Source organism: Rhinolophus hipposideros (assembly GCF_964194185.1).
Source record: "Rhinolophus hipposideros genome assembly, chromosome: 9".
Taxonomy (NCBI): domain Eukaryota; kingdom Metazoa; phylum Chordata; class Mammalia; order Chiroptera; family Rhinolophidae; genus Rhinolophus; species Rhinolophus hipposideros.
The window spans coordinates 6,689,721-6,706,489 of NC_138055.1; the positions used below are offsets into that span (position 1 = coordinate 6,689,721).

The 16,769-nt window shown below is 36.5% G+C and overlaps 1 protein-coding gene across 1 annotated transcript in view; it reads right to left on the reverse strand.

Moving 5' to 3' along the window:
• The window catches only part of EP300 (EP300 lysine acetyltransferase), a 71,989-nt gene that overhangs the window by 50,138 nt on the left and 5,082 nt on the right, over positions 1-16,769 (reverse strand). Inside the window, exon 2 of the mRNA XM_081060691.1 lies at positions 4,385-5,001. Coding sequence (XP_080916817.1) covers positions 4,385-5,001 — 617 coding nt within the window. The remainder of the gene's footprint in view (positions 1-4,384; positions 5,002-16,769) is intronic.

Genomic DNA, 16,769 nt, shown 5'->3' on the forward strand with positions numbered 1-16,769 from the left:
CACTTAACACACCTCTAATTGGTTCTTCCTTCCTGCTTCATTCCTCGCCTATCCAAGGACAACCGCTCTTGCTTTAAAACTTTAAAGGTTAAATACTCTTTAACATCACATGCCAAAGACTATCAAAAACTGGTGTTAATTTTAAAAGAAGAGCTCCCAAACTGAAAACATTAGCTCCTATCTCCTTGAAAAAAAATTTTTTTTTGAAAATTTTTTAAAGAGAGGAAAAGGAAGAAAGCAAAAAGGAAATAATTCCTAAGGCCAATACTCATTTAAATGAAATTCAGTTTTGTTTTTTTAGCATAAATCTCCTCAGCCACAAAGCACATAAAATTTGGATATGAATCTATCAGATGCCAGGTGACACACATCTCTTCACAGCCTATGAGGTAAGCAGAGACAGGAAAGGGGGCTAGGATTTTTCTTCTTCCCAGATCGAGGACTAGAGTCAATACTGAGAAGTAACACACAAGATGCTCTGAGGTCGTGTCCGTGAGGTCGAGGGAGCACTAAGGCAGGACTGTAGAGAACAGGCCTGGCTCCTGCTCACAGGTCTTAGCAACGAGCATGCATAATCAGGTTACAAGTCAGTCAGGAGATGAATGAATGCTGCTGCAGCAAACATAAAAGCGTTGCATTTATTTTCAGCTGTGTAGGTTTCATCAACATGTGAATCATAATAACAAACGACATTATACTATAGTGATGAACATGGGCTTTTAATTCAGAGAGATAAGAGTTCTCTGTAACACCTCTCCACCGACTGTTTCCTCACCTGTATAATGGAAATAAAATTTTCAATTCACTGGGTTGATGTTAGGATTAATGGCCCTAACATCTATTAAATACCCATTAATAGTCAGGAGATCCTTGGCATTTGGAGCGTAACATTAACTTAGGTACAATTATACTGTCTGATATTGTTATTTAATAGTATTTTGGATCTTGTCACCTTAATCATAATAAGCTATTTCACAGAACAGATTTATTTTACATTTATTTTCTACCAAAAAAACCCACTAAAAACTCCAGAATATTAATGAACACTTCTTGAATAAAAAGTCCCAAAGAAAGTAAACCTTCCTTCAAATTTATACAATATTAACCCGCTAAGCTGCATCCCCATGTGCTCCAGGCAACTGCTGTTCGTGGGTTATATTGATTTGATCTCTCCTGTTATAGCTGAGAGCTACCCCTCTAAACAATAGAGCTTAACCACATAGTGTGGGTTTGATTTCTCTTTTGCCCAATAAAAATGTTTTAACATCACAAAATGGGAACTACAATACTACTAAGCACTTGCAGCTGTGACTCCTATGACGACAACGACAACACTAGTAATAAATGCTTACAATGCGCCGCTCATAAAGAGCCTACTTTTATTAACTCAGTTAGTTCTCCAACAATCCTATGAGGTAGGTTACACCTACTCTTTCTATTATGCTACAGATGGGAAAACGGAGGTACCGCAAACAACCTGCCCAATGTAATATAGTTACCATGTTGCCCCGAAAATAAGACCTAGCTGGACCATCAGCTCTAATGCGTCTTTTGGAGCAGAAATTAACATAAGACCCCGTCTTACTTTACTATAAGACCAGGTCTTATATAATACAATGTAAGACCAGGTCTTATTTTACTTTAAGACCCGGTCTTATATAAGAGTCGAGTCTAGGTCTTATTAGAGGCTAGGTCTTATTTTCGGAGAAACAGGGTATGTGAGTGGCTAAGTCCATTTTTCTACCTGGGCAGTATAGCTCTATACTACACCATTATCTATGATGCTTCTATTAGTTAACTTCATTTCTTCCTTCAAACACAAAGGACAGCTATTAAAAAAAGAATCCCAAATTTTCTCATTTCTTTTGTCACCAGCATTTTTCAGGAGGCAGCTGTATCTTGTGAAGTAACTGGAGAGTAAAATGATTTAACCAAGAAGCTTTGCAAAAAGCAGCTAAAGAGAAGTTTCTAACCCAGGGAGTATATGGTTCAAAATCTGTGCGTTATTCTACCTTTCACTGTCCCCTCAACTAATCAGTCAGAAATAACTGTCACAAATCATTTTGTCTTTGGTTATTTTATGCTGACTCTAAAGTTAAAAGATTAGTGTAATCTTTAATTTTACACTAAAAGGGGGGGTATGATCCACATTTCTTCCCATAAACCACCATTAGTCAGGTTTCAGGAAGACTATTACAACCTGCCTACATTCTGAACCCTAGATTTGTCCATAAAAAGAACTGTGTACAAGTCACTGCCATTTGCCAACAGGATTCAAGTCATCAAGTCTCACTGAAAACTTCTTGTCTTAATTCCTGATTCTTAATTATCACCAAAACTCAGGAGTTTTGGAAGAAATGTAATGAATATGATCAACTGTACGAGATAATTTTAGGACCTGGTACAGTGGAGGAGCAACTGCTAGCCAACCATTTGAACACCTTGAATTCAATGTATTTTAACCTTCAACAGGGAAATACAGAAAAGGTGTTTTTTCTTGTCACAAAGAGAAAACTGTTTTAGAAAAGCACTTGTATATTAATTGGGTATCTCATCCTAAACCTCCGTAAATCCAGAAAACTCATTTATTAAACATTTATACCTCTCCTTATGTGTTATGCACCGCTTTACATGCTTTACAAGTATCGCCTTTCAAAACAAGGAAATATTTTAACAAAAGTTATTATATTTGAATTCCCCTTCCATGAAAATAAAGCTCCACAAGGACAGGGAATTTTGTCTGCTGTGTTCACTGCTGTACATCCAGTTTCTCAATGGTCGCAGCAAGAAACTGCGATTTAGATTATAACCGGAACAGTGCCCTACTCCCCACCTCAGAATTCTCCCAAGGAGCCTTTCCTTACTTTATTTTCATAGCACTTAACTGGAATACTATAAATTTACATCACAAGAGCACACTAGAAAGTAAGTTCCACGAAGTAAGTTTATTCACTGCTCTATCTTCAGCACCAAAGCTCAAACTTAATAATACTTGATCGATTAGTACAGATTTACGGTCATCCCTCCTCTCCCCGGACTCTTCACAACTAAGTCCCTAGAACCCAGAAGAGATACGTAATAAATATTTTACCTCGTTTCTGGTTCTCCCTCCAAGTAGTCTAAGTAAACCACATCAACACAGCAACATAAAAGTGCCAGAAAGGGAGAACCTACAGAGTAGGCAGGGATGCCAAATAGAATCCTTTCTTAAGTTTTAGTCAATATTCTTTATTGTATAATAAAAAAAAATATTTGAGGGCTTTCATACATCTACATGTGACCTCAGTCCCTGCACTCCTGATCCATCCCTGTCTTAATTTCATCCTTGAACTCTCACCATCATGATTCTCAGGAACACAGAAGTCTTAATCTGCTCAAGTTATTCCTCTTATAGAGAGAGCTGCTCCGAAGTCCTCGTGAAAATCTGATCCTTCTCCAATAATACCTTTCAAGCAAAGCCATCTCTTTCATTCGACAAATATTTACTAACTACATGCCAGTCAATGGTAACTATAGTGTGATACCATTTTAAGAAAAAGGTATAAAATATATAGAAAAAATATGGCTGAATAAGCATCAAATATGTGCTTATAATATCTTAATTACCTAAAGATTTACACATTTTAAAGGTTTTTAAAAACACATTTAGCATTCTCTAATTAATAAAGCTAAGAAAGTCAACCTTTTAAAACAGAAAAGACTTTCAAACAATGGCCAAAATCAGGTTAACTGGGACACCTGGAATATTAGTTGAGGTTTCACAGTAAACTAATGAACCTTAATATCCATCAACTAATAGGGAAAAATAACATTTAACAAACCTTTTAGAATAAATAGATATACCTCTTAAACATCAGGGACATTGCAAGCAGTGGGAACAAATGAAGTCTATCTGAAGACAGTATTAATGTCAGCTATCTCAAAACTGTATTTTTATAAGGAGGCTATGAAGGCTAAAGTGGGCTTAGAAATAATATAAAAATATTCTAATATCGTGTTTCCCTGAAAATAAGACCTAACCAGACAATCATCAGCTCTAATGTGTATTTTGGAGCAAAAATTAATGTAAGACTCGGTCTTATTTTACTTTAAGACCGGGTCTTGTATTAATTTTTGCTCCAAAAAGATGCATTAGAGCCGGTTGTCCAGCTAGGTCTTATTTTCGGGGAAACACGGTACTGGAGCTAGAAAGAACAGGAATTAGCTGGCAATCACTTGGAACAAACTGTGAAGGTATACAATACCAGTCAGTTGTACAATAAATGTTTTACTTAAATACGTGGAAAATGCTACACAATGTAAGATTAAATATGAACAGTAAAGAATGTTCCAACATCAGAACACTCAAATACTGATGGTGCATCCAAACTCAAACTGCGCTTACCTTGAGAGGCTGGGGGCCTCTCAATCCTGTTTGTCCGCCCATCTGGGGCGAGCCCTGCTGCAGCGGCTCCGTCAGTAAGTTGCCAGCATTTCCCATGCCTGGGTTCGGGTACTGCATGTTAGGTCGGCCCCGGCCTGCTCCAATCGAACCGTTCATGACTTGATTGGGCATCATCCCCTGTCCATTGCCTGCAGTCAACATTCCAGGATTCATGCCAGCATTCATCCCTGTGTTCATTCCCATGGCAGGTTGATTTACTGGACTGTTCATCATACCTGTTGCAGACGGCGTGGGACCCTGATTTGGTCCACTAGTGCCCATTGCCATGTTGGGGATTGGGCTTTTGACCATGCTATTTATCAAACCTAATCCAGGACTGTTCTGTTGGGCCTGGCTGGCCATGCCTTGGCCTGGGCCACCAACCCCCATATTGAGGTTTGGGGAACTACCAGACCGTAGCAATTCTGACAGTTGTTTATGTTTAGAGGCTGCATCTTGTACTATGCCAAGACTTGTCTGAAGCTGACTAATATCACCACCATTGGTTAGTCCCAATTCTGTAGAGTTGATTAATTCATCTGGTAAATCGTGCTCCAAGTCAAATAGAGAACCAAAATCTAAAAGCAAAAGGAAAGATTATGGTTAAAGTTTGGCAGAATCAAAACACAAATTGCTCTATATTTTGTTCTTGATAAGCATTACATTTCTAAACCTAACTCCATGAAACACTATCTACTTGAAATGCAATTTTTTGTGTTATACTCAAAAACTTATATCTCTATATTTAAAATTGGAGAATGTTTGATTATGTCAGCAAGTGGAAACACAAACTTTATGTAAAATAAGACCAAAGAAAAAAAAGGATTAAGTCTTAGTACAACACCCATCACGAGTTGTCAGAAGTTTGCACTGATAGACATGAAAACAAGGAATTCCTTAGAAGAGGTTAAAATAATTGATCTACACACAAACTAATTTAGGACAAAAGATGTGAACTATTATAATCATAAAGACAACTGACAAGAGAGCAGCCATGTGTAGGACACTCGGTGTGAGCTCCATGAAGCAGGGATCTCTCCATCACTCTTTGCCAAATGCCTGCCACCGTGCCCGCCACAATGTAGGTCCTAGATTCGCTGAGCGAATTTGCTTTCACCTGACCTCAGTCTACAGTTTTCCTTAACCAGAATCTAGCTCGAATAGGACACAAAACCATGCCTCCAGCTTCAACATAAAAACCACCCCGCCCTACCCTGCTCCACCCCCACTAAAAAGAGGATGCGAATTATAGATTAACCCAGGGTTTCTCAATCTTGGCACTAGTAAACATTTTGGGCTGGATAATTCTTTGTTGTGGGGGAAGGGAGGATTGTAAATACGTGGCAGATTCCTGGTCTCACCTCTCAATGCCATAAGTACCCATACCTCATTTGCGACACTCCAAAATGCCTTCAGATATCACCAAATGTCCCCTGAAAGGGCAAAATTGTCCCTGGTAGACCTGTTGACAGTATTAACTCACTATATAGATTTAGGTGTTTGAGTTTCCTTCAATTCTCCAAGTAGTTTTTATATTAAAAAGGAATTACTGGGCATTTAATAATTAAATATACTTGAATTTCCAACTGATTATCCTATTAAAAAATAGTTCATCCCCTGAAGACAAGATAATACTTTAAATGATCTATTTGGTCCAATCAATCTTGGTTCTTAAATACAACTCTTCCCCTATGTGCCCTTCCTGTTCTTATAGCATTCTATCATTGCACCAAAATTATTAGTACCCCTCACCCCACCAGACTGTGTAGCTCTGTGGGAAGGAGGTGTCTTATTACTTACATACCAACTCCTTGCCTAATTTCCAACACAATTAAGCATTCTGGTCATACTTTAATTGAACTGAATTTTATCCCAGGACATCAGGATGGGATTTAGAGTCCAGACTTTTACAGAATTTTCTTTCCTTTAGAAAAATCTTATGTGCCCATCCATCATAAAAACAAAATGTGTCTTATGAATAGTTCTGGAATATGTAAGAAAGTGTCAAATAAAATTTACCTGACATGAATACTCAAAGAAAATTGTTTAATATACTGATATATTTCCTTAATCATTTCTATTTATACAACTCACAAACTGGGATCATACAAACTTTATGAGTGATTTTTGCATTCTACTTTTCCCCTGGAGTATACAAGGAAATATTCCATCATCAGCATATTTTTACTGTTGAACATTTATGGAAAAATAAAACTCTCTACCCATTAAGACATTTAAAAAACATACATATACATAAGTGACAAATTAAAGAGGAAATCATAAAAGCAACTGGGTAATAATAAAAATACCACATTTCAAAACTTAAAGGCTTATGTTAGAAAATAAAACTAAAATTCAGTAAGTATCCAAGTTATTATGTTAGAAAAAGAACAGTAAGAATGATCAAAGATAAAAGCAATTATCAAGAAAAGAGAAAAATAGATACAACTGAGAGGGTATGAAGAAACCAGAAGTTGTTTCTTTGAAGAGAGTAATAAAAGAAACTGGGCAAGTTAGGGAAAAAGAAAATAAAAAGAGAAAGCGATACTACTAATCAACTTCAAAAAAACTGCAAGAAGAAAAAAATGGATAAACTCCTTAGAAAATACTCACCAAACCTTAACCAAAAGAAATTCGGCAGTAAGATGAAATAGGACCATTTGTGACAACATGGATAGATCTTGAGATTATAATGCTTAAGTGAAATAAGTCAGAAAAAGTAGAGAATATGATTTCACTGATATGTCGTGTATAAACCAAAAACAAAAGAACAAAAGACAAGCAAATGAGAGACGAAAACTCACAGACAATAGTTTAGTGGTTACCAGAGGGTAAGTGGGGAGGGGGCTGGAAGATGAGGGTAATTACGGGGGATCAAATATATGGTGATGGAAGGAGAACTGACTCTGGGTGGTGAACACACAATGTGACACATAGAGGATTTAATACAGAATTGTACACCTGAAATCTATGTAACTTTACTAGCAATTGTCACTCCAATAAACTTTAATTTGAAAAAAAAAAAAGGAAAAAAAATATATAGGATAAGTGTCCTAGTTTCTCCAAATAAATGGCATGTAAGAGATTCACCAACCAGGTATACCTGGCTCAAACCAATTGTAAAAACACATTTTTAGAAGAGAAGCAGAAAATATAACTATGGACTGAGTGATTGGCAATATTAAGAAATTATTTTGTTGAGTGTGATATTAGCATAGTCACTATGTTAAAATAAATCATTTAAACTAATAGATACATATTGAAGTATTTCTGATAAAAGAACGTATCTGGGATTGGCTTTAAAATACTCCAGCAAAAAAAAGGGGGTGGAGTGGAGGCACACAAAAATACAGGCAACCTGAATAACAGGTGCATGGGAGTTCTTTATGCTATTAAATTGAAATTTCCCATTTAAAAAAGTTTAAATGGAGACACAGAAAGCCTGAACAATCCTATTACTATTAAAGAAAATAAATCATTGGTTAATCTTTCCATAAAGCAAACACCAGATCTAAATGATTGTACAGGCATGTCCTACTGTACTCTCAAGGAAAGGACAATTCAACCTTAAGCAAACACTTCTAGGAAATAGAAAGAATACTCTAAAAATCACACATTGCCAGTACGAGAAAATCATGAACATAATAACAATAATCCTTTAAAAACACAGAGCAAACCAAATTCATTAGAGCCTTAAAAACGTATTATCATGATCAAATGGGGATAATATCAGGAAGGGGCAGTAGGCAAGGTTTGCATTAGAACCTGGACCATCTATAAATGTCATTCACGATATAACAAAGGGAAAGAAAACCTAAGATTCATTTCAATGACTGTAAGAAAAGCATTGGGGATGGCTGTTTAGCTCAGTTGGTTAGAGCGCAGTGCTCTTAACAACAAGGTTACTGATTCCATCCCCACATGGGCCACTGTGAGCTGCACCCTCCACAACTACTTTGAAACAACTACTTGCCGTGGAGCTGATGGGTCCTGGAAAAACACTTAAATAAAGTTTAAAAAAAGAAAAGAAGAAAAGCATTGGATAAAATTCAATACTGAATTACATTAAAAATAAACTATAGCAATCAAGAAACTGATGGCAACTTCTTTAAATTGGTAAGTTTCTTCCAAAATCTAGACAAAATATGCATAATAGACCAACATTAATAGTCTCTTTAGCATCAGAACAAGACAAAGATACTCATGACAACCACTTCTATTCAACATTGTACTGAAGTACCTAGCCAAAGCAATAATACAAGAAAAATTGTTAAGAGACTGAAAAGGAAGAAACAACTTACTGTATGCAGATGATGTAACTGTCAACATAGAAAATCCAAAGCAAAGAATTGGAAATAGTGAGAGTTAGCAAGGTGACTGAATATACCACAAATATAAACAAATTAAACTGCATTTCTGTACATGAGCCAAAAAATGGTTAGAAATAATTTTTAAAATACAATTTATGATAACATGGGGAACACTCAGAAAAAAATTTTACAATGTTACTATAAAATACATGTAAATTGTGAAAGACTACCCAAATAGATAATACCCGAAACATCTGTGTACAAATCATTGATATATAAAGACATCTATTCTGCCCCAATATCGATCTATAGACTTCATGCAATGCCAACCAAAATCCTAACAAGCTTTTCCAGGACCAGACAAGATGATTCTAAAGTATACACAGAAGAACCTGGTTTCTACCTCTGTATAACAGGAAAGTACCTACTTCACAGGTTATTTGTGAGGATTAACTGAGTTAATACATGTATTTAGATCATTGCCTGGCACATATTGTTCTTTACACCTCAATAATTGCATTATTCTTGTTAATCCTTGCAATATCAGAAACGGGTAATAGCAGAGTGCATTGAGAAATTAACTTCAGTAACACAGAAGTCTTACTGCAGGCCCCAGAATCTTGAGGGTTTTAATTTAACTTATACTACAGAACTTTGCTGCTATTTCATGTTTATGCAAAACATTTAACATCACATTACAAGTTGGGCTCCATTGTGAAGCAGACAGAAGAGTTTACATTGGACCCTGAAAATAAAGGTTATAGGGTTGTTCTTTAAATGGCAATTCTGTAAATTCAACAGACCTAACTATAGTTACTACTCAGGTTTCAACTCAGACAGGTCCTGATACTGCTGTTTCCCAAGATGGCTCCCTTTGTTACATCCACAACTTATCTCTTGTTATAGCTAAATACTCATGTGCATCTCCCTTCTTTACCAAATCATAAGTATCTGAAAGATAAGAGTTTCATTTAATATTTACATTTCAAACAGCACCTAACACATGCTCATGGAATTAATTAGATGTTTCTAGCAATTCTACAACTGCATACTATAATTATTGATATCTGACTGAGTATTATAGTGACTTTATAAAAGTTATCTTACCTCCACTTTAAAACTTTTAAACTATATTGATTAAATCTGGAAGACTATGGGAAAAAAATCTTATATACTGACCCCTGATCAAACAGACCCTATTATTTCATCTGATATCAACTACTGCGATTATTATTCCTACTTTGACTATGCCTGAAAGTTCTGGACATTTTATGGTTCCTAAATGGCACCAGCCATCACTGGTATCTAACTTGGCACTGCTCAAGGAGTCCAAATATCTGGATTTAAACTGAATTTTATAAGCCGACCTCATTTAGCTGTCACTTCCCAACTGTGAGCTCGTTGCCTTTTCTATCAAAAGGTAGTAAAACTTATTCTACCTCCCTCCCTCATGGAATTGTTTCAAAAACCCATGAGATGAATCTTAAAGATTCTAAAAGACAGATTCTAAAGCATATAAATGTGTAATATTAATGTGCAAAAATTTATTAACCCTATTTTAAAAAGTTATAGACCAGGTGGAGCAAAGGATCCTTTGGGATGGTCTTAGTACAGTGTTTACTTGGAAACAAAAACATAAAAAATAAAAAGCAGAACAGTGCTGACCGAAGAGGAATTGGAAGAATGAAGGTCCATCTTTCTCAGTTCTCTTAGAACACTGCCCCTCCCAGGGAGGATCCAGTGTGAAAATCACGGATTCTCTCATTTTGCAGACGCAGTAACAGGCTGACAGTGGCTTTCCTAAGATCACATTGTTCTGCTACTAAACACGGACCCTATCGAAGCCCCTGGGTCCCCCTATGATGCTCTAGGTAAGTAACAGACTTCATTTTTAGCAGTTGTATTAGATTACTGAACATTAAATTATGGCATTTATAATTAAATTATGGCATTTATAATTTAAATAGCATTTCCAGACTTAAGAAAAATTACTCAAATTGTAAATAATCAATTCTATACTGGCAGGGTTAAGAGTACTAAAGCTCAAAAACCTAGTATGCATGTGGATGTCAGTTTAGCCATCAAATTTCAAATCTTTCCCCATTAGATCTTTCTAAAAAGGCTTCCCAGAAAAAAAACTTGGTATCAAATTCATGAGCAGCATATTGTAAAAAGGCTACTAAAATAAGAGATTATTATCTTTAGCCAGTTTGTCATAAATAGCAAAATGAAACCAAGTAGTCTAAAACCAGCAAAAAAGCAAGTCCTAAACTAAATGCAGTATGGATGAAAATACAAGGGGAAACAATTACAATTCTAAATGCCATAATTTAAATAAATCCTATTAAACAGTGGGTTTTAGTACTGACCAGCATGAATTTCATGTAAACTCCTCAGGTTCTTCCTTTTCCGTCAAGGAAAGGGAAAAAAATAAAGGTTTAAATAAATCATCTTCTTAGGCCCCCATCTCAACGTGCCCTTCACAAGGATTAGTTCAGATCAGCTGAATATAATTTAATGTTCAATAAATATAAGAAGCAACCTAAAGAGTCCCTGTAACACAATAGTTTGGGGGTTTTATTCCAGATAAAAAATTGATCTACTGAAGAATTTTAAGCAGAAATATGATAAGAACAAATCTGCGTTTATTAGAGCCCAGTCAGGCAAACAGTATGAAGAATGAAACTTACAGACAAGTCTAGAGTCAGAGAGACTGGTCAGGAGGCTGCTGCTGCAGAAATTAAGGAAAGCTAGGACTTAACCCTGGAGCAGAGTACTAAGGTAACAGAGGCATCAAAGACACCAATCAAAAGAACTTTTTCTGACTATAGGTAGGGGGTTAAGAGAAAAGGAAGAAACCAGGATGACTTGTTTCTGGCTCGGACAACCTAAGAGTACATCACGATGGGCAATCAGAGTACTACATGGCCACGTGACAGAGAACTGTGGAGCTTCAGTCAGCATCAGACAGTAACAGGACCACAGGAAAGGCCAGTATTTAAGGGACAATGAGCTTAACCAGCAAAAGATGCTAGAACCCAACATTTCCCTGCCCATCCACCAGGAATACTGTCCTGGAAACCAGGTTCCAAGAAGGAAATGTTAGTGGTGTCCCATGCTCCAGAGAATTCACTGAATGTAGATAATAGGATATATTTAGTAATTTAGGTAAGAGCAGTTCAGTGGAGTTATAAAGAGCAAACATAAAGAGCAGTGGATTGAGAAGTAGGAGGTAAAGTAAAAGACATCAAGTGTTTTTTTTCTAGATATTAAGGTGAGCTCTTAGACGTGTGACTTGCTTACTCCCATGTCTTTCTCTTTGATTAGAATTTATAAATCTAATTTTATTCCATTACCTTTAAACTATCCTGCGGCAAATATTGCAAAACAGTATCACATACAACTGACGAAATGAATTTACACTATCTCCAGGAAGACATTTCCTGCTTACTTTCTAAAGTATCAATCAATTAACATCATCAGCAGACTACTTCTACCAAATATTTTGTTGTTAAATTCCCAAACACATTTAATGACGCTCAAATACAAAATGGCTTTGAATAAAATGTTTCTTCATCTGAGTGTACATTCAGTCCAAACTGAGTCATGCAAACAAAATGTGAATGACAGGGAAGACTTAAATCTTATTTGAAAAGTTCAGCAGAATACATGAGATTTATTCAATGGACTGTGTATCAGAAATGTGACAATTTAAACAAAAATAAATTTGGATTGAGCAAGTGGGAAAGTAGTGTTGAGTCAAAACATCCTTTCATTATTACATACTGTTTCTGTAGGTCACCTTTGGTGTCTTCTACATTGCTGTGGTCCTCACAGCAGATTTAGTCATATAACCTCCTGTAAAATTCATAGCTCACTTAGCCTTTCCATAAATCAAAAGATCAAGACAATTCCATGAAACATGAAAAACCAGACAATTATTGCCCACTGTGAAATATATAAATGAAGTATAACCTTCAAAATTAGGATTAACAATATAATCCCCAACACTGCATTGTGTGTGAGCATAAATTTTTTTTAATTACTAACTAGAATGCAAAACAACTTAAAATTCAGATAATTTTGGCTCAAAATCTAATTCTACTACACAATAGTATCTCTTCCAGTTTGTTCAACAACGAGGATTATTTTTATATTTCAGGTAAACTGAAGTCAAATAACTCAGTTCTGCTCTTAAACTGTGCACATTAAACAAAATACCCACACAAAGTACTCTAAAGTCAGTCACTTCTCAAGTATCCACTTAGAAGACAGAATCCATCCACTGATTCTCCTCCTACCACTGGTATTGAAATGCTCCTACTTTTCACTGGTATTAAAATGCTTTTTTAAAAATGAACATTCCAGCTCTTGAAACCTTTCTTTCATCTCCCCCCCCCTCCCGTGGTGAGGCCAGAGGATGAGCACAAGGTGGACGGGTGAAGAGTGCGGAGAAAGAGAACAGGATATGAACAGCCTAAAGCTCAGCCAGTCCAGCAACTGAAAAAATTCAAAGTAAGGGGAGCAAAGTGAGTGATGAGGCTGGTAGAGTTCAGACCACACAGATCCCAAGGCCCTCACTTGGAACTAACTACTCCCCTTGCAGTTAGTTCCAACTGAGGGGTTTGGGATTTTTAAAAAATAGGATGGAGATGAAAAGTCAAATCTACATAACGTTAAAAATTCCAGCAACAGCTTGGCTAGACACTGAAACTATCAATCTCACAAAGATCTCTTTCTTATTGGTTTGGGGCACTCTTATATTAACTCAGCTGTTTTGGGAGCTTAGCATGACATTTTAAAACACCTCCGCCTTTAAAATGAGGCAGTTTTGCAAACTTCATCAATTTAGCTCGTAAAACAACTTTCCCAACCTTCATTTAGTGCTTTATTTAAAAATAGTATTTTAATGCTCTGTAGATGGAGCAGAATTAACCTAATCATAAACAACCCACCTGAGAAAAAAGATGCACACTTAAAACTATGCAATTTAACGGAACACAAAATTAAATGAAATATCCACGCTGGAAAGACAAGAAAGATGTAATAATTTCCCAAACAGCTAGAAACAACCCGTGAGTTACATACAAATTTGAATCAGACGATAATCGATATTAAGTTTACAGGATCACATAGCTATGCGTGTTGGCAGCTGCTGAATTTTGAAATCCAATGGAGTCAAAGGGCAAACGTGCAGCAAATTTCAAAATATGCACTCCTAACACTGTCCTCAAATCATGACATCGAAAAGGTATACCTATACTTTGGGATTGACTTGAGGTTGATTTTTAACCTCAATATGTTTAAGATAGCTCTCAAAAGTTAAAGAGAGATGTAGTGCTATAACTGACCGAGAATGTGACCGGGTGCCACTTTTTCAAATTTTATATAAACAACTTGCCTTGCTTTTATCGATTTATTAATATATTGGCACTTTTTGGTGTGAAATTAACTAAAATATGAGGACACTATTATTTATTAAAATCCCATCTTAAGAATCAACTCAGCTGAAGCTGAACAATAATGAATGTCAACTCCAAGTTTATATGTATGTACATATATATATTAGGGTACATAGTTACAAGAAGCGGAGTACAGCATTAGGAATGGAGACAGTGGAAACTGTAATGGCTGTGTGCGATGTCAGAGTGGTAGTGGATGGGGGGAGGGGGGTTGTCACAGTGTGAGGGATATAAATGATACATGTCTAACTATTACATTGTTTTGTGCACCTGAAACTAATAAAAAAAACTGCTAGCAACATATATTTAATACATGTATACACGTATTTATACACGTATATGTCAATATTGATTGATTATACCATGCATCTATCTATCTATAAAATAACTTTAGTTTTTTAATGAAAAAAATCAACTCAATGACATGTTTATAATTAAACCTAAACTGCACGCTAACTACCACTGATCATTTCTTGATTTTTGAGTAGTAACATTTTGTGAGAAGCTTTATGGTTAAGACTAGGATTTGTTTGCTTGACAGGAGTTTATTTGCTCTAAGGGAATACCTACAGTGGATCCTAGATAATGAAACTATCATACTATCTCTTAAAAAACAAAAAAAAGCCTCCTGAAAATTATGTATCTGTAAAGAAAAAGGGGAGAGTGAATGGTTTTTGAATTATCTGCTGTTTTTCTACATTTATGACAACTGGTAAACAAAACCTGGATGTTGAAAAAAAGAAACACCAAACAATTCAGTGTGATAATTACAATCCCAAAAACTTTCAAGGAAAATAAATAAGTGCATTTCAAGAGATAAATGACATACCCTCAGTCTTCCTGCTACTAGGTCCTCTCCCTGCTACTGATCCTGTACAGTGTCACTAGAATTAGGCTTTCCCCTTTCCTGACCGTGTCACTCTCCTGCTCATAAGTTTTTATCCTGATGGTAAAGTAAATGTCAAAATCCTTGGCATATTTGACATCCTTGTCTTTTCCTAACAGGACCCCAACATCCTTTTTCATCTGTCTCCCACGAAAACACTCCACCATACAGTCTGTGTACAAGAACCACCTGTATTTGTTCCACCTGAAATACCCAACTTTCCCCACTTCTGTTAAAAGGTAAGATATGTTTAACTTCTCCAGCTCCCATTCAAATAGACATTTTATTTATAAAGTTTCCCCCTCAACACTCCAAACCCACACTGTCACATATAATTCCTATCCTCTGCCTTTATCCAGAACATTTTTTAAAAACTTAAAAGAGTATAACTGATGGGAAAACTATGTGTACAAGTATACCAACCCCACCAGACCCTAAAGTCTCTGAGAGCAGAAATTGCACCTTAGTTTATCTTTATATTTCAAGTGCCTAAAACTTGGTGGGTAGTCAGTGTTTGTTGGCCGAAACGAGAGAGACACCCCAAGTGAAAACACTCAATTCAGGAGAGTCACATTACTTCCAAACGTCCACACATCCCTTTCCGCATCTATACACAAATACGTTTTTCCTGATTGCTGTTTTAGCGAATGGCACCCTCACCAATCCAGCTGTCCTAACTTGAAACTTGGGAATTATCCCTGATTCCTCCAACACAACATCCTACCTTAACATCTAATTAACCACTAAGTTCTTTAGACTACCACCTTCTCTCTAATCTTTTCACTTCTTTCCATCTACTAATACAGGCCACCCTCACCACAGCTAGAATCCTATTAACAGCCATCTCACTGGTCTCCCAGCTTTATATTTTTCTCTGTTCCTTTCAAAGTAATTCCTCACTTCAGTAAATCATCTAAGGTACAGTTCTGTCCCATCCATTTGAAAGAGCCTAAATGGAAAGCCTAAACTCCAATAAGCATTTTAAACCCTGCGTGACTGGCCCCTTGCTCACCTCTGAGCTCATGTATCTTGCTATATACCCCCAGCCAGATGGAACTTAGAGGTTACCTGAACAGGCCCTACTCTCTTGTTCCCAGCCTGGGCTCACTCTTACTAACCCTGGATCTATCCTTCAGATCCCAAGACAGACAATAATGCCTCAAAGACGGCCACCAGAGTGACAGTAATTACAGGTTTAGTCCCGTTTCTCCCAATATACACTGCACTTCCCACATACAATGCCGGTCACATCAGACTGGGATGCAGCTCTCCTCCCCTTATCTGTAAACTCCAGGAAGGAAGGGTCTATGTCTGTCTGGATTCCCAGAGTATTCCCTGTACTAAAGATTAAAAACTAGCATACAGAAAATGTTAGTCCAATACAACTGCTACCTTGTCAACTCTTCTAAGCCAGTCTTTTCCTAAGTGTGGGTCACAACACAATAGTGGGACATGAACAAGCAGTGAGGGTAAGTGTAAGTACTGTTTGTTCCTCTGCTGAGACAGGGTCTCTGGTTTTCCATGTAAAATGTAGTTACTTGGGTGTGGTCAAAAAAATTTAAAAAGCGCCACACTGTTCCTTCTACTTTCCTTCCTCTTCCTTTATAAGAGTCTTCTTTTAAGACCCAGATAAGCAAATAAAAAATAGAAAGAAGTGTTCAACCACACAATTCTTTAGCAAAAAGCCA